The sequence below is a fragment of the Perognathus longimembris genome, chromosome 7, assembly GCF_023159225.1.
Source record: "Perognathus longimembris pacificus isolate PPM17 chromosome 7, ASM2315922v1, whole genome shotgun sequence".
Lineage (NCBI taxonomy): Eukaryota > Metazoa > Chordata > Mammalia > Rodentia > Heteromyidae > Perognathus > Perognathus longimembris.
Window position 1 is genome coordinate 9,068,893 of NC_063167.1, and position 24,370 is coordinate 9,093,262.

The window sequence follows — 24,370 nt, forward strand, 5'->3', positions numbered from 1 at the left end:
GCCCTTGCTCCTGAGGGTCAGGTTCCCCGAGGTTGGAGCGGTGGGGACCAAGAGAGGCCCAAAGACCTTCTTCCCAGCGGGGAGGGCAGGGTGGCTTCTGCCTCAGCTAGGAGCTGGACCTAGCCCTCATCCCCAGGGCTCGTCGGGGTCCTCTCATCGACTCTCCGCTCCTGACACAGGATTGGAGGTTTGGAAGTCGCCTCTCGGTCCTCCAGCAGAGTTCCGTCCATAACCCGCCCCCTCCCCGGGGCTCACACTGTAGATGTGAAGGCCAGTGCATGCTGTAGGTGTGAATCCCTGTGGCCCTAAAGCTGTAGGTGCGAACGCCTCAGGCCAGTGTATGCTCTAGGTGTGAACACCCCAGGCTAGTGTGTGCTCTAAGTTTGGATGCCTCTGGTTAGTGTGCACTGTAGGTGTGAATACCTGTCTTTGTGCAGATCAGTCCCTGCTGGAGTCACTTTGTTACTGCAGAAGAGAACCAAGAAGTAGATCTGTAGCGCTGGCTCCCAGGATGCACTGGCAGGGAGGAGCCTTTCAGAATGGAGATGTTCCCACGCCGTCGGAGGTGTCGTTGTGCTGGTTTGCAGCCCTGTTGCTTGTGTGTGTGCACATGCGTGTGTATCTGTAATGCAGTCCTCCCTCGGGATCCCTGGAGAATTGCGTCCAGGGCTCTCATCCCAGGTACCGACATCCCTCAGGAACCCATGCCCCACGGTGCGGTGTTTAAACGCGTTTGTCCTCCTCGGCTCTGTGCACCGGAAGTCCTCCCTGGAGGAGGCGTAACGCCCAGGGCAGCAGGGCGTAGCACGTGCAGGGGCCGTCTGCGGCTCTTCCCACCCCTGTGTGCCATCTGCAGCCACCTACTGAGTGCTGGTGGAGCTGCGTGGGCCCGGGGCCTGGGAGGGGTGCCGGGAGGCAGGGACCCTCGGGCACCGTGCACAGCTGCGCCCCCAGGGAGGAGCCGGGGACCTGGCGAGGGTCGGGCTTTGGGTCTGGACAGTGGACGGCCACCAAGTGTCACTGGAACATCTTGTCCTGGCTGAGCAAGGCTGGGCTGGAGCATGGGTGAGGGTGGGCAGGACCGAAGGACCCAGACACCCCTGGGTCCAGAAGGCGCAAAGACAGATGAACATCTGGAAAGGGAGGCTGGAGGTGACTGGTCAGTCTGGGAGGAGGAGGAGGTAGGAGCCACCAGCCAGGGACGGGCGGAGCCATAGCAAGGGACGGACACTCGGTCACCCAGGCAGGAGTTGGACTGAGGCATAACAGCTGGCCGGGTCACCAGAACTTTCCATGTCATGAAAGACCCCCGTTGAGAAAGGAACCCTTCAGAAGAAAGGAGAGTCGGAACTCGGGCCGTGCCTCTGCGTCTCTGGATGCCGGCTCGGGCTTGGGGTAGAGAGGTCCGGGCAGCCATTGTGGGAAGCAGGCCACAGCGCAAGCCCAGTCCTAGCGCACACGGACAGCCTTGGAGGGCTGGGATGCGGCGGTCCCTAGGGGGAGGCGATGCTTGCCCCTGGCACTTGCCCCAGGCACTCCTCAGTCCAGCACTGCCCAGTGCTGGCCCTCGGGGGCGGATAGGAAACTCCTGCCTTACTCTAGCAGCATTTGAAGTGAAAAGCTGCAAATCGCAGGAAGCCCTCACCTCCTGTCTTCTTGCTTGGTGAACTCGGAGCAGCTCATGGTGCCGGCCTGCAGGAGCCTTGAGGGAAGCACAGGGGCCCCCGTGCCAGCCTGGGGAAGGGGTGTGAGGACACAGGGGTCCCCATGCCAGCCTGAGGGACGGTGTGAGGGCACAGGGACCCCTGTGACAGCCTGGGGGAGGGGTGTGGGGCACAGGGGCCCCCATGACAGCCTGGGGGAGGGGTGTGAGGGCACAGGGACCCCCGTGCCAGCCTGGGGGAGGGGTGTGGGGCACAGGGGCCCCCATGCCAGCCTGGGGGAGGGGTGTGAGGGCACAGGGACCCCCGTGCCAGCCTGGGGGAGGGGTGTGAGGGCACAGGGGCCCCCGTGCCAGCCTGGGGGAGGGGTGTGAGGGCACAGGGGCCCCCGTGCCAGCCTGGGGGAGGGGTGTGGGGCACAGAGGTCCCCATGCCAGCCTGAGGGACGGCGTGGGGGCACAGGGGTATCTGTCACAGTGCCCAGTGTCCCTGAATGGGCTCAAAGGCACAGAGGGCCTGTTGTCACCTTATTTGCTGTCACTGCTGGGAGTTGCAGCTCAGACTTGTGTAGCCGCCCCTCCCTCCGCCCAATGTCAGGTTCTGGGACTGCCATCCACCTATGACTTCTGCATAGCTGTCGTCACAGATGGGACTCTCACCATGCCTGGCTTATTTGTTGAGATGAGGGTCTCAAATAATTTTTTGCCCAGACTGACCCAAAACCATGATCCTCTGGATTTCTGTCTTCCAAGTAGCTAGGATTACAGGGTGAGCCACCACTCCTGGTCCTTTATTATTCACGTTCTTATTCTTAGTTTTTTTATTCATGTGCCCTAGCCCCGTAATTGGGGCTGTAGCCATGGCTTTGGGGCGCACACGTGCCTCCTCTGAGCTCCTCTGCTGATGATGGCAGTTCACCCCTCCATCTGCCCCACTGCACACGGGACCCTCAGGAGCGGCTGTTAGAAAGCGCTGGCGGCGGAACCTGTACGTACCGGCCACCCCAGCCCCTCCGCATGGGCTCAACGCCGCTGCCCAGAGCAGGCTTGGGAAACAGCAGACGAAGGGCGAGGCTGGATTTGGCCTGTGGGCCGGGCCGTGGTGAGCCGCCTCTGTCCTCGGGACACAGACCTGGGCTTCCCCAGCTGCCGTCCGTGCTGGTCCGGGTGAGAGCTGTGTGTCGTGGAGCCAGTGGCCAAGTCTGGCTCTGCTTTTCATCTGGGCGGGGTGCGGTGAGACCTGCCGTGTGGAGTTGTTGTGCCAGGAGGGGGAGGCCGAGCGTTCCGCCCGCCATCCAGGGCAGCTCTGGTTACACGTTAACCGTGGCCTCCTCCGGCTCCAGGCTGGATCTGCGCCGTGGTGCGCGCTCTGCTGCCGCTCTGCCCCGGGGTTGGGCTACAGCCGTGGACAAGTGGACCTGAAAGAGGAGGGGAGCCGTTCCCAGGGGGCCCAGCGCTGCTCCCACCCCCACAGTGCTGATGACAGCGCACCTAGGCACTGGGTGGCCTGGTTCTTACTGTGCGTCAGGTGCCGTGTGTCTTGGTACTGTACACCTTGGTGCTGTGCGTCTTGCTGCTGTGTGCCTCGGAATTGTGCGCCTGGGCATCTTTCACCTTGACAACAAAACGTCTGGAGACCCAACAACCTGTGGCTCTGGCCGGGGTTGGAGGGCCTGGGTTGCGGGCCGTTGCGTGGGGCCTTGTGCTGACGCAGCTCGTCATGGTGGGAGAGGGTGGCAGAGCCTGTTCCCTTCCTGGTCACTAGGAAAGAGAGAAGAGGATGCCCCAGCACCTCAAGACCACCTCATTTGGAAGTAGGGTATTCTCAAGTTTCACTAACCTGAAGCGGGTGGAGTAGGTGGGGCTCGGGCGTCACGTGACCAATGGCTTTGTTGACGGGAGGGCAGCCCCTGGAAGCCCCAGATGGTTGGAGACTGGATCCAGCCTCGGCAGGAAGTGGTGCTGCTGATTCTGTCCCCTCAGGCTCAAACCTGACCCTGTGACCTTGGCCTTGCAGCCTGACCCTGTGACCTTGGACTCCAGAAGTGTGTGGCAAGAATCCCTTGCAGGAGTCCCAGCTGTTAGCCTGTTCCACTCCGGCCTTGGAGCTGAAGGAATATGGGTGCCGGAAGTCACCCCAGCAGCTGGGATGGCCTTGCCCCCTGAACTGGAAGCCTGCTGCTTTCTGTTGACCTTCAGAGCTGGAGTCCCCCCCACTTAGGCAGCCTTGCATGAGGTCGTGCATAACAAGCCATTCCTGAGCTCAGGGAGACCCAGCCGTCGCCCTAGGCAGGCACTGCAGGGTGTGCCTGGGTCCCAGGTTTTTAGGGCTCAGATTAATTCCCTGGGGCAGTGGGACCCCATGTCCCCAGCCAGCACATCTGCATGCTTCCTGTCACCTGGATGTCCCGCCATGCCTTCCCTGAGGACAGGGGCTGTCATCGGGCTTTGGTCTCTGACATCGTCCTCTGCTCCAACCCCTGTGGTGGCTTTGGACTCCAGCCTTGTTGCTCCTGGCTCTGGGATGGGCTGTGCCAGGCACGGCCGTGAGCACCTCCTGGCTGGTGCACCGCTGTGCCCAGCAAAGTGCCCAGCACACGAAAGCCGCCTTCTCCAGACGGCAGGTGTCTGCTGAGCGGCCCGGGCACCCACTGCTCAGGATTGCCGTCCCTTAGGCCAGGAGGTCGGGGGAGTCCCCTGGGCTGCTCCCTTGGGTCAGGAGGTTGGGGGTGTCCCCTGGGTTGCGCCCTTGGGTCAGGAGGTCGGGGGTGTCCCCTGGGCTGCCCCCTTTGCCTCGAGGAGGTCAGCAGTGGTAAACCCACCCTGTCTCCTGCACTGTTCATAAAGCAGAGTGAGCGCCAGCATCCTTGAGCTCATTTGTGAGCTCCAACCCCAGTTCTCTCCTAGTGTCTCCTCCATATGCCCCTTTCCAGAAGCTTCTGTTACCCAACCCAAATGCCCTGGGTATCTGCCTCTGGTTCACATCTACCTTTATTTGTTACAGGCCCCCCAAAGATCTGACCATTGCCATGTTTTCCTCTTGCATTTACACAGTGTGTGTGTGTGTGTGTGTGTGTGTGTGTGTGTGTGTGTGTGTGTGTGTGTGTCCGGCCCCTGGGGCATGCACTCAGGCCTGGCTCTGTCCCCTGGCCTTTGCACTCGGGGTTGGTGCTCTACCACTTGAGCCACAGCTCCGCTTCTGGCTCTGTGCTGGTTGATGGGGTTGGCTCTGAGCTGCGGTCCTCAGCTTCCAGTAGCCAGCATTACAGATGTGAGACGCTAACTCCCGCTCACCCTCAGGTCTGATTTTGCCGGCCGCCCTTAAACAGACCAAGTTCCGCAGTGTGGCTCTCCTGCTGGTGCCCCGCTCAGCACAGGCATGTGCCCGTGTCCCCTGCAGCGGAGGGGACCTGCCTCAGCCTGCAGCCGCCCCGGGCCTCTGCCGGGTGCTTGGGAGCTGGCGTGGGTCCCCACTCCACTCGGGCAGCCGCTGTGGGGACGGCATGAGGTGCTCGGCCGCTCGGCCTTTCCGCCCTTGGCGTCCCAGGCCCCTCCCCTGTCCAGGCGAGCTGGGGGTCACTCACCCCTTTGCTTTCTTCCGGAGTCTGGCAAACGGGATCTTAACCTGGGTGGGGAGGGGGAGGGGGTGGCTGTCTCAGAGGCAGAGGTGGCGATTCAGCCATCTTGGAACCATGGGGCCCAGCACGGGTCAGCCCGGGGTGGGTGTGCTGCGTTCATGGGGTGCAGGGCATGGCGGGAAGGCCCCGGCTCCCTGCTGGAGGCCCCAACCCTGGGAGGAGCTCGTAGCCATCCACACAGGTGTGATCAGAGCAAGAGTGTGTAATGTGTGGCCCCGCACAGCCTCTGCCTGTGCCCTGGGGGACGGAGGGTCCCTGAGACACCCCACTGTGGGAAGCCGTCCAGTCCCACGCCCAGGCATGGTGTCCGCCTCCTCGCCCTCTCCCGGGAGCCAGGTCACCCGGCTGCATCTCCTTTCCTGGTTCCCCAGCACCTCCGCGCTTGGCCGAGCCTGCCACCCGGAATGTTCTCTCCCAGCATTCCCTGCATCCCCGAGCGCCTAGGTCCTGCCAGGCCTCTCCTGCCCTAGACCCTCCCCGCTCCGATGAGGTGAGGGGCTCCAGCCCCATCTTCCCGCCGCAGTGCCGGGAGTTCTGAGGGGTTTCTGTCTTGGGGTTCTCCCGGCCCCAGGGGGCTGGGCCCAGTGCGGATCCTCAGGTGGCCTCTGGGGACACGAACGGCCCCTGGGCCGCCCCCTGGGATGGAGGGCCCGCCTAGGCTGGGGGTTCCACAGGCCCTGGCGCCTCCCGGGCTGGCCAGACTTGGGGCCCAGTGTGACCCCAGGACAGACACCGGGAACTGGCACCTGTTTGCTGCGTGGCATTGGGAAAGCCGCTTGACCCCTCAGCTCCTGTCGGGTGGAGGAGTTTGCTCTGTGCTGCCCGGGCGCACGGTCAGTTCCAGTCCAGTAGCAAGCCTATGTAAAGTGGTTTGTTTTGGAATGAGGCAGACAGGAAATCAGAGCTTGGCTCTGGGACCAGGAGAGAGGCTGGCCTTGGCTCTTCCCCAGTCCTCGGTCCTGGCCCGCTGGGTCCCCAGCAAGGGCTAGGGACACCCCATGAGCCCCTCAGCCAGCCTGAGGCAGGGGGAGGTGAGCACCCCACCCAGCGGCTAGCTGACTGACTCCCTGACGTTCCAAAGCCTGCCCCTGAATTAGGTCTTACATCTTCACGCTCCTCAAAACGGAGGTGTGTTGGCTGCACTTGACATGGCGAAACGGAGGCATGGGGCATCGGTGATTCTTCCAGCTTGGAGGAGCCTGGATCCTGACCCAGGCTGTCAAGTTCAGAGACGGCACAAGCAGTACTTGTCAAGGCCCTGTGTTAGACTCTGAGGTTGTTGGGAGAAAGAAAGAAAGAAAGACATTGGTCCCGAAGTCGGGTGGACTCGCAGAGCTTACCGCTGTATGGCCTTGGGAAAGTTGTCTCACCTCGCTGGGCCTTCCTTCATTTTTCCATGAGAGAGAGAGGATACTTACTCAGGCCTCCTTGGTGGGGTCCTTTGAAGGGAAGGGGAGGGCAGCCCACAAATGTTTGTTTACTTCTTGTCCCTGGCTTCCTGCAGCCCCAGGCAGGCCTTGGCCCTGGGTTCCTGGAGGACCCTGGGTTCCTGGAGGACGTTAGGAAATGGTTTTGGCTGCTTGCTCCTGCCTGGGGAAGGAGCTGCCTTGAACACTTGCAGATCGCAATCTCCTGGAGCCCCTTGCCAGGTCTTTTATGTGACTGCTGTATTTCACAAGAGCCCCGGTGTTTGTTTAGCAGTGGGGTGGTATTTTTAGCACTTAGGAGGCTTTCTGAGCTTCCAGGACCCAGATGAAGCTTAGGGATGGGGCCCCAAGTGCATACAACCAGGACTGGGGACCCGGGGGTGCCCTGCCCGGGCCTCCCCCTGCTCCTGGATGCCAGCACCTCTGCCCGCTTTCTGATTTGGGCTCCCAGGGACCAGTGGAGCGGGTACAGTAGCCCCTGCCTATGGGAGGCGAAACACGGCTCCCCAAAACGGCCCACTGGGTAACCCTGGCACCAGTGAATATGCCACCCCCAGTGGCAAAAGGGACTTTGCAGATGCGATTAAGGATTTGGAGATTATCTGAGATTATCCTCGGCACAGAGTGACCACAGAGGTCCTGGAAGAGGCAGGCGGGTGGCACGGGAGCGGGGGAGCTGTGGCTGCGCCTGTGGGACTCGGGCTTCGGACTCCAGACGCAGAAAGCCACGGCTGGGTTTGGAGATCGCCACCGATGGCCACGCTGCCTGCATGGAAGGGGCCACGAGCCCAGGGGTGCAGGCCCTCCACCAACCAGAGCGGGAGGGAAGCCAGTGCCTCTCCTGGAGCTTCGGGAAGGAGGGCGGCCCTGCCAGCATCCTGATTTGGGCCTAGTGAGATTGTGACCTCCTAGAACTGTGAGGCAGTTTGTGGGGTGTGGGGGGAGGGGTGTTCTGGTACTAGAACTCAGAGCTTCGAGCTCCTGCTTGGCTTCTTCACTCAGGGCTGGTGCCTTACCACTTGAACCACAGCTCCACTCCTGGCTTCTTGATCATAATTGCGGAGATGAAAGAGTCCCCGGGACTTTCTCGTCCAGCCTGGCTCTGAACTGGAGTCCTTGCATCTCGGCCCCCTGAGCAGCTGGGATTCCAGGTGTGATCCTCTGGCTTGTGATGGCGGCGTGTGTCTCTCCCCAGAGCCGCTGGGAAGCGGGCGGCACCACTTAGGTCGTCCTGGCCCACGCCGGTGGGGGGTGTCGGTGGAAACGTGAAGGGCCTGGCTGTGCCCCTGCTCGGTGCAGAGGTCGTTCGGCCCGTGGCATTTACCCTGCAGAGAAAGGCCCAGCCGGGGTTGCGGGTGTGGCGAGGGCTCAGGACCCTGGACTGGAACCTGAGCCGGTGAGGCCATGGCACATCAGGGTGAGCCAAAGGGAGAGTCCCTGGCCTCAGTTTCTTTATCTGTTAAAGGAGGAGAGCACCAAAGTGGCCTTGTGAGTCGACTGTCATTATCCTCAGAGCTGACCCAGTGGCCAGCGCCATGGGGACATGCTGTTTGGTCAGCTGGACAGACTGCTCAGCTGGAGGAAGTCCGGCCTCTCGGGCAGCCTCAGCCCGACGGCATTCAGCCACAGGGTCCTTCTGGAAGATGGAGTGTCATGATTGCTTCTACAGTGGGCAGCTCAGGAGGGCAGGAGATTGCTCCTGACAGCATTCCCTCCCCACCTCCACCCTCACCCCGACCCCCACCCCCCCCCCCACCCCCGGTCCCACAGAGTTGAGATCTCCTGGGACAGCAGTAGGGGACTTCCTGTCTCTGGCCATGGTGACAGTGGAGGTGACAAGTAACCCTGTGTACCAGGTAGAGGGGCGCAGAGAGCCTGCACTGGCTGTCAGGCTCCCCCTCCCCCCCCCCACCCCAACCCACCTGTGGGATATAAGCAGTACACACACACAGAGATCTGACCACTGCCAGGCGTCGGGGGTGAGCACCCCGGGGTCCCCAGGGCATGTCAGGAGTCCCAGCAGTGACAGCATTGAGGGTCAGGAAATCCGCCTCCATCTGGACTGCAGGTTCCTAACCTGACGTGGCTGGTGTTGTCTGAGGGACCCTGATCACTGAATTTTCCAGCACCTGAGTTTTCCTGTGCAAACAAACAAACAAGCAAAAATGCTGAGCACTGGTGGCTCACACTTGCAATCCGAACTCCTCAGGAGGCCTAGATCTGAAGATCACAGTTCAAAGCCAGCCGGGCAGGAATGTCTTTGAGACAAAGTCTTTATCTCCATTAACCATCAAAAAGCAGGAAGTGGAGCTGTGGCTTAAGTGGTAGAGTGCCAGTCCTAAAACCTAAAGCACAGCATCTAGTATCTGAGTTCAAGCCCCAGGTCTGGCACAGAAAAACAGAACCGCGTCACCCACAGACGAAGATGTGCAGTAGGGGCCAGGGCCACACGCCGGGAGGGCAGAGATGGTTTGCACTGGGCTCCGCACAGCTGCTGGCATGGCTGTCTCCACCTGGGGGGGCGGGGGAGGGAGCCCCGAGCTCTTCTGGGCTTAGGGTGCTGTGGAGAAATGCACTGGTGCTGCCGGCTGTCCCGTGGGAGAGTACCCTGGCGTCTCATGTTGGAGGAGTATCCCAGAATCCACTTGGCCTAGGAGTCCCGGATGTTTCGCTATCCAGGCCGCGGGGATGGCGTCTCTGGCTCTAGACTTGTCTGTGTAGTGAAAGGAACCCCCAGGGCCACAGGCCGGGTCCTCGTATCACTCTGTTGTCCCTCACCCTTGCTTTTTCACTCAAGGCTGGTGCTCTACCCCTTGAGCCGCAGCTCCGCTTTCAGCTTGTCAGTGTCCATGTGGAGATGAGACTCTCTGGGATTTGTCTGCTCCCGCTGACGTCAAACCACGATCCTCAGATCTCAGCCTCCTGAGTCCCTGGGGTTACAGTGCCCACTTCACATCTTGGACCAGGCACTTCTAGGACATCTGGGGGGCTGTGGAGTTCCTGGCCCGGCTGTGCCGCCGGGGGAGCCTGACACGTCTCCTCTAGGTCTGGGAGAGACAGGAAGGTGTCCCTTTGAGGGCAAGCTCTGGGGAAACTGAGTCTGCCTTGTACACCATTGCGCTTGGTAGCTCCTTGTCTCACTGGATTTGGGGGTTCAGGTGCTGCCTCCAATACTCATTAGCTGTGCAACTTTGAGCAGGTCCTTTGGGTGCCATGCCTCGGTTTCCTTCTCTAGAGAATGGGGTCATAATTACACCTCCCACCTTGAGAGGTGGGGCCATCAGACTCTCAGCCCAAGCTCTGTGCAGGACACAAGCCAGGGGCCTGCAGTCCCTGCCGGTCACCGCAGGTAACGGCAGCGACGGTCCTGCACGGGTGCAGAGGTGAAGATGTGCAGGCTGGCCTGGGAGACTGAGGTACCACCTCCCCTTCCCCCCAAACACAGGGAGCTTCTCAGCAGAGGCTCACACACATGCTGCAGGCGTGCTGCAGGTGTTATCCCGACGCGTGTGTCTGTGATCTGTGCCACAGATGTTGCTGAGCATCAGCCCGGTCCCCAGGAGCCCGGCCTGACTCCCTGCAGGCCACAGGACTGTTTATAGGGCGGCCACCAGACAGGTGCCACCTGTACACCTGCTCCCTGCCCTCCCTCTTTCCTCCTGGGTGGAATTCTTAATGCAGTGACAACCCTGGTTCCCAAGAAACTGCCATCCTGCTGGCCTGTCCCCTCCCTGCCCTCTCGGGCAGCACCGAGGCCAGTGCCTTCTCCGCTTTCCTTTTCCTGCTGGGTCTTGGGCAGCAGACAGCTGAGGTGGGGTGGCTGAGGACTGAAGCTCTGAGCTCAGCAGATGGCCAAGCCTTGAGTTCTGGGGGCCTCAGCCAGACCTGGAGTGTTGGGTGACCTGCCAAACCCCCTCAGTGCTGGCCAGCCTGAGAGCCTCACCCGGGAGTATTCATAGGTCAGAGCTGGGTGGCTCACGCCTGTAATCCTAGCCACCCAGGAAGCTGAGGTCTGAGGGTAGGAACTTCCGTGAGACTCTTTATCCCCATTGAACCACCAGAAAGCCAGAAGCAGAGCTGTGGCTCAAATGGTACAATGCCAACCTTGAGCAAAAAAGCCAAGCAAGACCATGAGGCCCTGAGCTCAAGCCCCAGTACTGGTGCATGCGTGTGCGCGCGCACATACACACACACACACACACACACACACGCACGCAGGGGCTGTAGCTCAGAGGCAGAGTTTTTGCTTAGGACTGAGAAGCCCTGGGTCCCCACATTGCAAAGACAAGGACAAGGCCAGGTGCTTCCCTTCTCAGTGTGTGTGCCTGTGTGTGTGTGTGTGTGTGTGTGTGTGTGTGTGCTCATGCACGCGCACGAGTGCGCCCCTCCCCTCCTCTGGGCCCCAGGCGGGTTCAGGGAGGCGAGGCCCCGCCCACACAGGCCAGGCGGGTGCCTCTCATCCTGCAGCTGCTGTCTGGGTCGAGGGCTTGGGTAGCAGCCAGGAAGGCCGGGCCTGGGCTGGTCCAGTGGCGTCGGCGCGCCCCTTTCTTCCCCCATCAGGTGGCATTCCATGCACACAGGGGGCTGGCTGCCCAGGGGGTGAGGTGGTGACGCCCCATGGCTTTCCTTCCACGGGCTTGGGGGGTTCTCTGAGCCCAGTCTGACAGAGCGGTAAACCATGGAACTCACAGTAGGGCCGGGGCAGCGTGGGGAGGAGAACAGATGGCTGGGAAGGACGAGGCGGGCCTGGGAGGGGACGGGGGTCACTACTGACCCTGTGGTAGCTTCTGGGGCGAGGCTGGAGCCCGGCACTGGGATGGAGGTCCCTGTGGCAGGTCCTGGCGGGCTCAGGCAGAGCCCTGGGCGGCTGCTCTCCCTGCTCCACTCGGCCGCTGGGCCTTTGGGAGCAGACTGCGCCCCTGTTCCTCCACATGAACACTAGCTAGCTAAGCAACAAGCGGCTTGTTCTACGAGGTCTGTGTGGAGCAGCTCCCGTGGGGGAGGCTGGGGGCCTTGGGTCACCGAGGACTGGCAGGGACAGGCCCCCGCCGCGGAGTTCCTGTTGTTGTTGTCTTTTCTTCTTGGTGGTGCTGGGGTTTAGGTTCAGGAGGGCTCTGCTCTTGCTAGGCAGGCAGGTGCTCTATCGCTGTGCCACGCCTCCAAGCCCCTTTTGCACTGGTTCATTTTTTTTTTTTTTTTTTTTGCCAGTCCTGGGGCTTGGACTCAGGGCCTGAGCACTGTCCCTGGCTTCTTCCCGCTCAAGGCTAGCACTCTGCCACTTGAGCCACAGCGCCGCTTCTGGCCGTTTTCTGTATATGTGGTGCTGGGGAATCAAACCTAGGGCCTCGTGTATCCGAGGCAGGCACTCTTGCCACTAGGCTATATCCCCAGCCCTGCACTGGTTCATTTTGAGATCGAGTCTCTTTCTGACCCAGCTGGCCTAGGCCTGGATCTTCTTGCTGACTTTTCTTGTTCCAGCTGGAATGACAGGCACACACCACCATGCCCTGCTTCTCTGGTCAAGATAGGGCCTTGCAGATCTCTGCCCCGGCTGGTCTAGAACTGCCATCCTCCCGAGGTTCGTCTCCCGAGTAACGGGGACGCCAGCTGCCATGCCAGGCCAGCCTCCTTCCCCTTTCATGTGGTAACTGTTGCCCACGGAAATTCAGGAGGGTCTCGGGAGCCAGGCGTGTCCTAAGCCTGGCGGCTGGCCGCTGCTTGCCAGGACACCCCACTCGCGTCTCGTACCGGAAGCCAACCCCACCCACGCACATTCTCCATTTTGCTGTCGACCCCGGGTGCAGTTCTGGACCCTGGAATGCCAGCCTCTTGCAAGCTGATGGGGGGGGGGGTGGTGGCTTCAGGCCCCAGGCAGTCACTCAACCCCTCCGAGCCTTGCCTACCTGTTACAGACTCCTAAAGATGCCCGGTCCACTCTGCCTTCTCAGCTCCAGGTTTGCTGTTGTCCTCCTGACTGTCCTGGTCACCTGAGTCCTCGATGCCCGCCGTGGGCCGAGGGCCCTGAGCAAGGCGCTCCCGTCACCAGTTGGTTTGCCTGGCCAGCCCCACGGCTTCCTGTTTTCCCTCCCCTCCCGCCTCCTGCTGTACAGGCTCAGCTCCACCCGGCCTGCAGGTTCCCAGACGAGCTGGGCGCCTGCTGCCTCTCCACCACCCACCGTGAGTTCAGCAACGGTGGCGGCCCTGACGCCGGCCCTGGGCCGTGCCTTGCCAGTGCCCTGCACACGGCCACCGGTCACGTCTCCCTCTAGACCCAGGGTTCGCTGATGAGTCAGGGCGCAGCGCCGAAGCCCTGGCAGGAAAGGAAGGAGACGAAGCCGGGCGTGTGCCCAGCAGCCCGCCGTGGGGCCATCGCACGAGAGCAGAACCCCAGCCGGAGCCGGGGGGCCGAGTAAACACAGCCGGCCAGTCAGGGCCCAGCAGACGGGGCAGCCACAGCCCCCCGAAGATGTGGGCCAAAGGCAGAGGCACAGGGAGCCCTCCATGGACCTGAGTGGCCCACCTTTACTTCATGGACGTTTCTAGTGACGACTTAGAAGTCCGTGGAATAACGGATCCCAGGCACGCCCCTTCCTCCGTGGAGACTGGATCCTCCGTCCACATGTGCCCTCGAAGCAAGCCCTAAGTGCACTCCACCAGCTGCACACCCGTCAACACCCGACGGTACGACGTCGGGCCCTTGAAGAGCACCCCCCCCCCCCCCCAGAACACAGAGCAAGCCTCCTGCAGCTGGATGACGGCTTTTGGAGCAGTCCTCTGGGGAGAGGCTGACTTCCGAGGCCTGGGCCTCAGGTCGTGCCGGCCACGTGGTGCCTGCGTCCACACAGCCCCTCCGGTCACCCACGGGTGCACCCCTTTGAGAAGCGGCGTTCTCTTCTGTGGGCCACGAGAACCCGGGAGTCGGGCCCTCCACCTCGCCGTGTTCGCAGCTTCCACCCCCAGAAAATGGGTCAAGCAGCACATTTGTGTAATGTACACCACTTCCGGCCCCACCCCCGGTGGCTAGCACCGAGATTCAGAGGATTGGGATTCAAAAACGAGCACGGGCAGCCAAGTCTGTGAGACTCCCGTCTCCAAAATGATCAGCAAGATGTCGAGCTAGAGGCGTGGCTCGACTGGTACAGCACCAGCCTTGAGCAAGCTAAGTGAGCCAGAGCTCCTGAGTTCAAACTCTAGAAATGAAGCAGGGTGGGTGGGTGGGTGGGTTTCACTTCCAGAGCTCAGCATTTGGGGCACAGTGTCTCAGGAACAGGCAGGGCCCCCTACCCAGCCTGTGACCCCAGGCCTGGCCCCCGACGCTCAGTTCAGCCAGCCGTCGGCCCCCAGCTGTCCACTGGGATGGGCTCCGCCCAGCTTCCAGGTCAGCGCAGGTCAGACATGCCATCACCCCGTCTGATGTCCCCACCGGGCTGTGCACACCCTCCCCAGGGTGACTCCGCCCTGCCCCTCTGCCCACCCCACCCTGCCCCACGACAGGCGCCCACAAACGCAAAGTAAGTGAAGCCACCCGCGGGAGAAAAGAGCCGCCGGAAAAAAGAAATGGAGCTTGGAAGGAAAACTGAGCATGTCCGTTTTCAAGGCGGAGGGACAGAAACTGACAGAGTGACCGGAGGAGTGGGGGGGGAGTGTGCTGTGCGTGGGTGGGCCGGGCACACTGCTGGTCTGCCTCCCCAGCCCCTGGCATTGTAGGGGCTTCCTAGTGAGCACCCCCCCCCCCGAAGTATGGGCCAGCACCTTCCCAGCCACCGTGGCCCGGGCCTGAGCTGCAGAGCGGCCCCCACTGGCCTGTTGTCCCGCAGGCTGCCGGGTTGTGCAAGGCTCCCGGGCCTCACTGGCCCCTTGGCTGCAGCCCCTCGGGGGCTGAGTGATTCCCCCCGGAGAGGGTGCGCAGGTACCGTTGGCGATCTCCAGATGAGGGCTTCCTGGGGACAGAAGAGGGGGAGCGAGCAAGGAGGGGGCCGTGCTGTAGAGGCCAGGGCAGGGGACACAGGGATGCCCCAGGAAGCGGGGCAGGGCCGGTGACGCCGGAGCACCCAGGACTGAGAAGGTTAAGCAGCCCCAAGAGGCAGCGCAGCCCCTGGGACCGTTCCCCAGCACCTCCTCTCCTGCCCCCACTTCTCGCTTTGGCTCCTCTGCTGCCTCAGGGCCTTTGCATGTGCTCCACCGCCTTTTCCCCAGGCGTTCCCAGACAGCCACCCGCTGCCTCCAGGCTTCTTACTCCTTCTGCCACCTCCCAGCGCTGACCCCAGTGAGTATTTAAGTCACCAGGTTCAGGTAATAATTAAGTGTGGCGGGGGGGCCTGGCTCCCTGGCACCCACAGTCTCCACCCCCCGCAGACCTCATCCTATCTACTCAGATTCCTCGGCCCTCGCTCCTTCAGCGCCGGCTTCTGGACACCCGTGGTGGTGGTGGTGACTGAGTGACTGTAGACTGGCCAAGTCCTGCTCAGGTGCAAGATCCCTGTGTGTGTGTGTGTGTGTGTGTGTGTGTGTGTGTGTGTGTGTGTGTACACGCCTGTGTGTGCACTTCGGGGTGAGGGTTCCTGTATGTGTACATTGGTGGGGGGTGTGCATGTGTCTTGGGTCTTGAACTCAGGGCCACTGGCTCTCCCTTGGCTGTCTTACTTAAGGCTGACGCTCTTCCGCCTGAGCTAAAGCTCCACTTTTCCTGGTTCACAGGAGATCAGAGTCTCACAGACTTCCTGTCTGGGCCGGCTTCGAACCATGCTCCTCAGATCCCAGCTTCTTGAATAGTGAGGTTTACAGGCGTGAGCCACCAATCCCCGGCTGCCTTCTTGCCCTGAGGCGTCCTCTGTAGCTCTTGTGTTCTTTGTTCCGTGTGGTTGGAGTTGAAGCCTTCAGGTTCTGGGGAGACCCGAGCACAGCCCCCAGGGCATGGTCGGGAGGAGGGGGGTGGTAAACTCTCCTTCCGTGGGGGTGTGCCGGCCTTAGCTTTCATGTCACGTGGGGCTGTTAGGGCCCCGTGGCCTCCCCCTCGCTCGCCTGGACGCGTCCACCATGACCGTCCCCTATATCCACTAGGACAGGCCGGAGCCCGCCTGAGCCAGCTGGTCCTGGCTCCCACTGCTCATGTGTGAAATTGAACTGGAGGGTGTAGCAATCCCGAATGCAATCTTTCATCTAATTACGCTCATTAACATTTAAATGTATAATCATTAGTGTACCTGGGCATGGTGGTCTAAATATTTTGTAGAGGCCTTAATTACCATACGCTGAAAACCCGCCTTCTCCTCCCCAATTAAAGGGCCAGCGTCAAGTGTCCAGCTAGGGGCCAGACCTGTGACTACCCAGGCCCTGCTGTCTTCGCCACACTTGGGCAGGGGGGGGGCAGGGGGGACCAGTCCCTGCACCTCTGGGTGCCCAGAGGGGGGTGCGTGCATTCCCTGAGACACACACACACAGCAAGCCAGCTGCCTGGGGTCCACTCCCTGTCCCCAGGGCAGGCCTGAGCCCTGCCTGTGTCCATGCCTTTGGATGCCCCGGCACCACCCTGTGCCTTTGTGGGCCGTGGTGAATTAGAAACTCCCCGGGAGGGTGTTGTCTGTCCAGGCACTGTTGGTAGCACTGGTTTGGAGCAAGGACTCCCCTTCAGAGACTGGAAAACAAACAGGCCTCCGCCCCCCCCCCCCACTTCCCTCCTTCCTCCCCATCTGTGCCTGAGAGCTCTGAGCCCTTCCTGGGACCGTTGAACACCCCTCCCCCAACACAACACACCTCACAGTGCCCCAGAGAGGAGCAGGAGCCCCGCGCCCTGCCCCTGCCTGTGATCCCAGCTCCCGTGGGATCGCAGTCCAAAGCCAGCCCGGGCGGCCCAGTCCGTGAGACTCCTATCTCCAGTGAACCTCCAGAAAACCACAAGCGGAGCTGTGGCTCAAGTGGTAGAGTGCTAGCCTTGATCACAAAAGCTCAGGGACAGCACCCAGGCCCTGAGTTCAAGGCCCACTACCACTGGCACAAAAGAAGACAGGAAGGAAAGTCCAGGTGAGCGGGGCCAGCGCCTGCCCCTCACTGCGACAGCGTGAGGTAGCTGATGGAAGGAGGGTTGTTCTGGCTCACAGCTCCAGACGCTCCCGCCCATGACTGTCTGACTCACCCTGGCCTCGTCACGCGGGAGCGAAGCCACACACACACACACACACACACACACACACACACACACGGAACAGTTTAGACTGGGGGGGGGGGTGGCTCCTGATCCTTCCAGTGGCCCCCAGTTGGCTAAAGACCTCCCACTTGCCTTTCCACGTGAAGTGTCCACTTCCTTCCCAGGAGCTGGAACAAAGCCTCCGTGGGCCTTTGATGGGCAGGCAAGTCCCAAGCCATGGCAAAGGCTGAGGCCGCCTGAAAGCAGCTAGCCGATACGGCAAGGCGCGGCTCCAGCACTGGCTTTGGGACGTGAGGGGCAGGCAGAGGGAAGTGCGAGCTCAGAGTGTGTTCCAGGGTGGCCGTCACGCAGCCTGGAACACACAGCCCCCCTGGAACACACAGTCGGTCCCATCGGAGCCCTGTCTTTCTGAAGCCCTTCCCGGCCCACATACTCAGGGCCTGCGACCCAGCATTCCCTAGGGCGGGGAAGGCCCGCCCCCGAAGGGACCACAACCCCAAGCTCTACACACCAGGAAGCTGAGGCGGAATGAGATTTCTAACCGAGGCTTCCAGCTCAGCGTCGGGAGACCTGAAGCAGGACATTACCACTGAGTGTCCTTCTCTGGGCCTCAGTTTCCCCAGCTGTAGAGAGAGATCGAGCCAGAAGAACGGCACCTCACATCGTGGTGGGTGGAGCCCTGCTGCAGATGGGTGTCCCAGGCCTCTGGTCCCCCTCCCCTCCCTCCTGGGCTCCCCTTTGGGACGGGCCTACCAGGTGGGGCAGTTGGGACATCTGGCCAGGAAACCATCCAGAGGACGGGCCCCTGGTCTCGGGAGCTCTGGCCCCGGGCAGCCTGGCTGTGGCCGTGAGTGACCTTGGCTGGCTGGGAATCTGCAGGTGGAGAGCCTGTGGCTGGGGGCAGTTCCAAGCGCTGTTCGTGCCTGCGCACACGCACGCACACTGCCCGCGTGCCCTTCCAGCGGCCACGGGAGCCGTCGTGGGGCTTGCTAGCGGGAAGCCAGGCGGAGGTGAGGGTGCCCCCTCCCCCCCACCCCCGCAGCCTCACTGGCTTGTGGGGGGCGTGGCAGGCTGTGGGTGGGGGGAGGAGTGAGCTGGTCAAGGTCACGTGGCCTCTGTGGACGTCTGGAAGCCCCTTCCCCCTGGTGTTGGAGGCAGCAGATCCAGAGGGCGGTGCTGGGCCAGGTGGGCCCTGCCCCTCCCTGCCAGGGCCTGCAGGCAGGGGGTGGCAGCCCAGGAAGCTCCTGGTCCGTCACGGGGAGGCCTTCCTAGAAGCTGGAAAGGCGGCTTAGCTGTAGAGTGCTTGCCTCACATGCATGAAGCCCTGGGTTCGATTCCTCAGCACCACATATACAGAAAAGGCCAGGAGTGGCGCTGTGGCCCAAGTGGTAGAGTGCTAGCCTTGAGCCAAAAGAAATTCAGGGACAGTGCTCAGGCCCTGAGTTCAAGACTTCCTAAATACGCGTGAGAATTAGGAACAAGAACCTACCATGCCCAGCACCTCCTTGGGGAAACTGAGTCTCTGCAGGCCCAGGGATGCTCAGGTCTCCCAGCCAGGGTGGCAAGTCAGGCCTCGGGCCTGCACCGCAGCCAAGCTGCCCTGCATTGTGATATGAGCACGTTTGTGGGGCGTCTGCTGATATCCCCCGCGATCACCACACCCTGTGAGGAGCACCAGGGGCTCACGCCTGTATACCCAGCCACTCGGGAGGCTGAGATCTAAGGGTCTCCGCGAGAGACCCCTCTCCAGACCACCAAAAAGCTGGAAGGGAGCCGTGGTTTGGGTCATAGATCGCCAGCCTTGAGTGGAAAAGCTAAGGGACAGCGCCCAGGCCCTGAGTTCAAACCCCAGACACAGACAGAAAAGCAAGTGAAGAAAAGCTGTGCGGGGAGTTCATGGAGCTCCCTGTGGACAGGGCTCCAGAACCCATCACCATCTGAAATCTGTTCCCCAAGATTCAGCTTGCACACTTTCTGGGTCCCCAACCTGGCGGGGTCCAGAGCCCCCAAGATTTCCTCAAGCACTCATGGAATCCACACAGTCATGTGTGCACAGATAGATACACGTGCAGACACACACACACACGCACGCACGCACGCACGCCTGTATGGGCAGGCACGCCCCCTGCTGGACTGGAGGTGAAGGACAGAATGGCCCAGCAGTCCCAGAAGCCCCTGTACTGCCTGCCATTCCCTCAGAAGCCAGGAAGGGCTCAGGAATGTGATGCTGGGGTGTGAGGGGACCCCCTGCTAGACCCTTCAGCTGCCCGGAACGGAGTCCTTAGGATGAGACGGGCGTTGCCCAGGGCCATGAGGGTCCCCCACCCTCGCGAGGCAGCCCCTTGTCCCCAGGCAGGAGGGGAAGGCCTTCTCCTTGCTCCTCCAAGCCAGCCTGACCCAGCTGCAGGCTCCAGCCCCCCAGCACACCTGGCTGTGGCCTTGGTTGCCCTGTCACACGGGATGCTAGGGGGCCCTGGGCCACCGGCTCCCTAGGGAGGGCAGCCAGCATTGCACATGGCCACTGGTAGAGATGTCGTGGCCCCTGGGGATGGCCTCCTGACCAGATTGTGCGTCTGGATGCCAGCCTTCCTGAGCTGTCAGTAGCAGGTTTGTGCCCCAGCCCAGAGCCTGCGGAGCGCCCCCTGCTGGCAGAGGTGGAGCAAAGGCCCTCCCTGCCCCGGGTCCCCACCCCTTCCCTGTCCAGCCCAGCAGGTCGGAATTCCAGCACTGTGACCTCAGCCAGGCCCGAGGACAGAGGAGCTGGGAATTCAGTGTCCCGTGGTCCTGACGTGAGGTCTCCCCACTTCCTCTACCTGCTCTAAGGGCAGGCGGATGGAGGGGGCCCCCAGAGACACAGCCCTCGGGCAGCATGCCAGCAGCCTAGGGGCGGGGCCCGGGTCCCCAGTGCCCTTGTGTCACACACAGCCCACGGGACAGGAGGAAAGGCACAGCCACCGCCAGTCCCGTCAGGGAGCCAGAGGCCCTCGGATGTGGGGGCCACCGACGGGGGGGGGGGGTCACACACACCTGTGTGACTTCAAGCAAAGGACTGAAGCACTCTGGGCCATACAGGCTGGAAACTTCCAGAGTCAGGGACGCAGGGCTGGCCTTTCATTCCCACACCACCCACCACCACACAGCTCCCCCGTCCAGGAGGGGGGCGACCCGTCAGAACAAGCAGCAGAAGGGAATTGTCATGGGCACCACCGAGAGCCCCTGGCCCCGCAGTCAGCACCCCTGCCCAGCCCAGGGCACCTGCAGATAGAATCACTTTGTGCCTGTGTGGATTCCCCCTTGCTGAGCACTTTGGAAGGGGCAGTCCCAGGAGCCAAGTAGGGTTCCCTGATCTCCTTGTGTGGAGAGATCGCCCCTGGTCATTCAGGCGCAAGGAGGTGGCATCTGGATGGCTTCCGCCTTATTGGTGCTTGCTTGTAAATAATGCCGCCCTGTACCTTGATACACTGGTTTTTGAGTGGTCGTGTTTCCATTCGTAGGTTCACTTGTTTTTTTAAACGTTTGATTTTCCGAGAAGGTGCCAGGCTGTTTCCCAAAGGCTTTGCATCATTCTTCACCCTCCCTCCCCGCCCCGTGGTGGGAGGGGCCCTGCCTGCCCACGTCCTGGCGCTCTTACTGTGCTCTTGATTGCCTGTCTCTCACAGCTAATGTCCGGCGTGGTTCTTGTTCTTGTTGGCCCGTCCTTGGTGGTGAACTACTTAGCTGAATTACTCATCTTTTAAATTAGGATTGCCTTTCTATCGTTGAGTTGTAAGAATTATTTATGTAGTCTAGATGCAAGTCCTTCATCGACCATAAGCTTTGCAAGTGTCTCCTCCCGGCCTGCGTATGATCGCGTCACTTCTCCGTGGTCTCCGTGATGCAGAAGTCCTGGTTTTGGTGGCATCCCGTTTAGTTTGTTTGGTTTCTGTTCTGGATGTAAGTCCAGGCTCTCCGAGTGCGGGGATTCTAGCCATGCACAGTGGCACTCCGCAGTGTGTATGGCTTTGCGGCCTGCGATTCCGTGATACATCTCACACACTTCCTGGGAAGGAAGCAGAGCTATGAGAGGGGCTGTGGAGATGGGCTGGGTTGTTCCGTGGGCTCAGTGGGGCCCTGGGACTCATTACTGCCTCCCAGGCTGGGGAGGGTGGGTCAGGAGCTGAGCAGAGATCTGAGAGGAGGAAAGGGAGTGTGGACACAGGCGGTCCTGGGTTCAAATCCTGAGGATGTCACTCGTGGGGTCCTGAGGCACTTCAGCGTCCAGACTGTGTCTGGCATGGGTGGGGGGGAGGGGTGTCGGTGTCAGGAGCTGACCCTCCCTTCTGTCCCCAGCCATGAAAGCCGACCGGAAGCGCTTGAAGGGCGAGAAGACCGACCTGGTGAGCCAGATGCAGCAGCTCTACGCCACGCTGGAGAGCCGTGAGGAGCAGCTGCGGGACTTCATCCGCAACTACGAGCAGCACCGCAAGGTGGCGCTGCCCAGGCCGGGCCGCCTTCCCTGGCCCTCCCTCCCCTCCCCCTCCATCCCCACCGGCTCCCCTGCATCTCACCCCTCCACCCTCCCCTCCGTTCCTACCCCCTCCCCTCCTCCCTTCTACTCTCTCTGGGTGACCCCGGGCTCCCTGACGCCAGACTCCCCGTCCGCCTCTCTGGGTGACCCCGGGCCCCCTGGCCCCTCTCTGGGGTGACCCTGGCCCCCTGGCCCCCGCTGCAGGAAAGCGAGGATGCCGTCAAGGCCCTGGCCAAGGAGAAAGACCTGCTGGAGCGGGAGAAGTGGGAACTGCGGCGCCAGGCCAAGGAGGCCACGGACCACGCAGCCGCGCTGCGCTCCCAGCTGGACCTGAAGGACAACCGGATGAAGGAGCTGGAGGCCGAGCTGGCCATGGTGAGCGGGGCCCTGGGCTGGCCCGGCTGGCCCTCCGCCATTGGGTGCCTGAGTCTTTGGTAACAACGCTGGGTCTTGAGCTCAGGGCCTGGGCGCTGTCCCTTAGCTCTTTTCACTCAAAGCTGGTGCTCCACCGCTTGAACCACGGCTTCTCCACTCCTCCTTTTTGGTGGTTCGTCGGAGATAAGAGTCTCACAGGCTTTCCTGCCCAGCCTGGCTTTGAACCGCGACCCTCAGTTCTCAGCCTCCTGAGTAGCTAGGACGACAGGCGTGAGCCACCAGAGCCCGGCTACAGCGCCGTGTTCTTAGGGTCACGTTAGCTGACGGCCCCCGCGGGTCCTCGGAACCCCTTTTCTCCCCGCTTACCGCCTCGTGTTCTCATCAGGACCCACAGGGCGCTCGCACGAGGGAGGCGCACGGCGCACGTGCCCATCTGGGGGGGCCCGAGAGGGAGGCGGGACCCCCTTCTCACACCCCCTTCCCTCTCTGCCTCTCCCTCCAGGCCAAGCAGTCCTTAGCCACGCTGACCAAGGACGTCCCCAAGCGGCATTCCCTCGCCATGCCGGGCGAGACGGTGCTCAACGGCAACCAGGAGTGGGTGGTGCAGGCCGACCTCCCGCTGACGGCGGCCATCCGGCAGAGCCAGCAGACCCTCTACCACTCCCACCCTCCCCACCCTGCCGACCGGCAAGGTGAGTCCAGCCCCCCGGGGCGGTGTGGAGCGGAACCCGACCTGTGACTGAATAAGCCGGGAGAGGGGAGGGGGCTTCCGGCTCCGCCGGATCCAGAGGTTTCCGCCATGACTGGGCCCTTCCCCTCCCCCGTCTGCCGTGGGGACAAGGGACGGCCTCTCTGGAGGCCTAGGGCTGCCGTGGTCTCTGGAGCTGCCCGTGGTGGCCACAGCCCTGGCCAGTCCCCAGGGATGGGTGGCCAGAGACCAGCGGGGTGCACACTGGAGTGGAGGGGCCCAGGCTAGGAGTCCCTCCGTTGGACCCAAGTCCCAGCCCTGACTAGGGACATGACCGCGGCCTTGGCGGAGTCCCTGCGCTCGGCCTCTCCTGTGTCTGCCTGCTGCCCGCCACCTTCCTCCGGGGATGCAGAAGTTTCTGGAACAGGGTCTGAGTAAATGTCAGCCACCCTCAGCAGTGTCCTTGGGGGTGGCACTGTCACCCTCGGTAGGTGACCTGCAGGCTTTAAGAGCTCCGAGCAAACCCAGAGAGAGAGAGACAGCGCCCCCTCCCGCCCCAGTCGGGAGGTGCTGCCGGGCTCAGTCAGGGGCCTGGCTTTCACGGCCACGACCCAGTGGCAGGACCGCGCAGGTCCGCTTCCTCGGCGGGCTGACAGTTGGAGCCCCCCAAAGTGTCCCCTTTCTGTCCCGCAGCCTGTCTGTGTGCAGCAGGCCCGCCTGACTCCCCGGGGCAGCACAGGAGCCCAGAGGCGGCCACCCCACCTGTGACTCGGTGGGGCTGGTGCTGCTCTGTCAGGGGCAGGCAGGGTTGACGGACCCACAGACACTGCCACAGGACTTGGAGCACTGCCCCGGCTTCTTTTTGCTCAAGGCTGGCACTCTACCACTTGAGCCACAGCGCCCCTTCTGGCCTTTTCTATATATGTGGTGCTGGGGAATCGAACCCTGGGCTTCACGCATACTAGACACGCACTCTACGGCTAGGCCATGCTTTTGCTCAGACACCTCCTCCGGGGAGCCTTCCCCACCCAGCTTTGTCACCCAACCCCTTTTCCCTGCGGTAAACGGGGTGCTCCCCCCGCCACTGACCCCCCCACCCCCTCCCGCCACTACGGTGGCACATCTGTCACCAGGGCAGCAAGAAGAGCAAAGGCCAGGCGCAAAGCAAAGCGCAGATCCCCAGCCCGGCTGCTAGGGCCGGAACAGGGAGAGGGGTTCACCCTGAGAAAGCCGGGGTGCCTGTGAGGAGGCGGCAGGGAGGCCCCCCCGGAGGCCCCCACAGCCTTCCAGGCCCGGAGGGGAGGGGCCAGGCGTGGGGTACGGGGGAACCCTGGGCCTCCCGTCTGGGGATTCGGTGCTGAGGCGGAGCTGGGCGGATCGGGCACACCTCCGGCCTTCCCTCTGCTCCCCCCCACCCCCCGGGCACCTCGCTCACCCGCCCTCCCTGCCTTGCAGCGGTCAGGGTCAGCCCCTGCCACTCCCGGCAGCCCTCCGTCATCTCGGACGCGTCCGCCGCTGAGGGCGACCGGTCGTCCACGCCCAGCGACATCAACTCGCCGCGGCACCGGACCCACTCTCTCTGCAACGTAAGGCCAGCAGCGGGCGGGGCGGGCGCCCGGCCCTGCCCCTGCCTCGGTGGGAGGGAGGGAGGGAGGGCAGGGGAAGACACCCCGCTGTTTCCTCTCGTCCCCCCAGGGAGCCCTGTGGCGAACGCGTCCCCCGTTCTGTCCTCTCCTTTTGCGAGAAGCGGTGGATGTGGGGAGAGAAAGATGAGGCCGGGAGGGTGAGGAAGATCGAGGAAGGCCAGCCTGGGTCAGGCCGGCCGCGGGGGCTGTGCAGCCTGGACTTCCGCCCCACCCCTGGGCCCGGGCTGGGTGGGCCTCCCCTGGGACCGTGGGAGCCAGCCAGGACCCCCGCCCCGTCCCCTCGAG

The 24,370-nt window shown here is 62.4% G+C and overlaps 1 protein-coding gene across 3 annotated transcripts in view; it reads left to right on the top strand.

The window, feature by feature from the left end:
* Kazn (kazrin, periplakin interacting protein) overlaps positions 1–24,370 on the top strand; it is a 57,143-nt gene that overhangs the window by 27,049 nt on the left and 5,724 nt on the right. Inside the window, exons 3-7 of one of the 3 annotated variants that reach the window (XM_048350279.1) lie at positions 21,199–21,335; positions 21,581–21,751; positions 22,254–22,443; positions 23,895–24,048; positions 24,086–24,227. In XM_048350279.1, coding sequence (XP_048206236.1) covers positions 21,199–21,335; positions 21,581–21,751; positions 22,254–22,443; positions 23,895–24,048; positions 24,086–24,212 — 779 coding nt within the window. In that variant the 3' untranslated portion in view covers positions 24,213–24,227. Of the gene's footprint in view, positions 1–21,198; positions 21,336–21,580; positions 21,752–22,253; positions 22,444–23,894; positions 24,049–24,085; positions 24,228–24,370 lie in introns of those variants that run through there. The other 2 variants (XM_048350278.1, XM_048350280.1) reach the window with 2 other exon arrangements.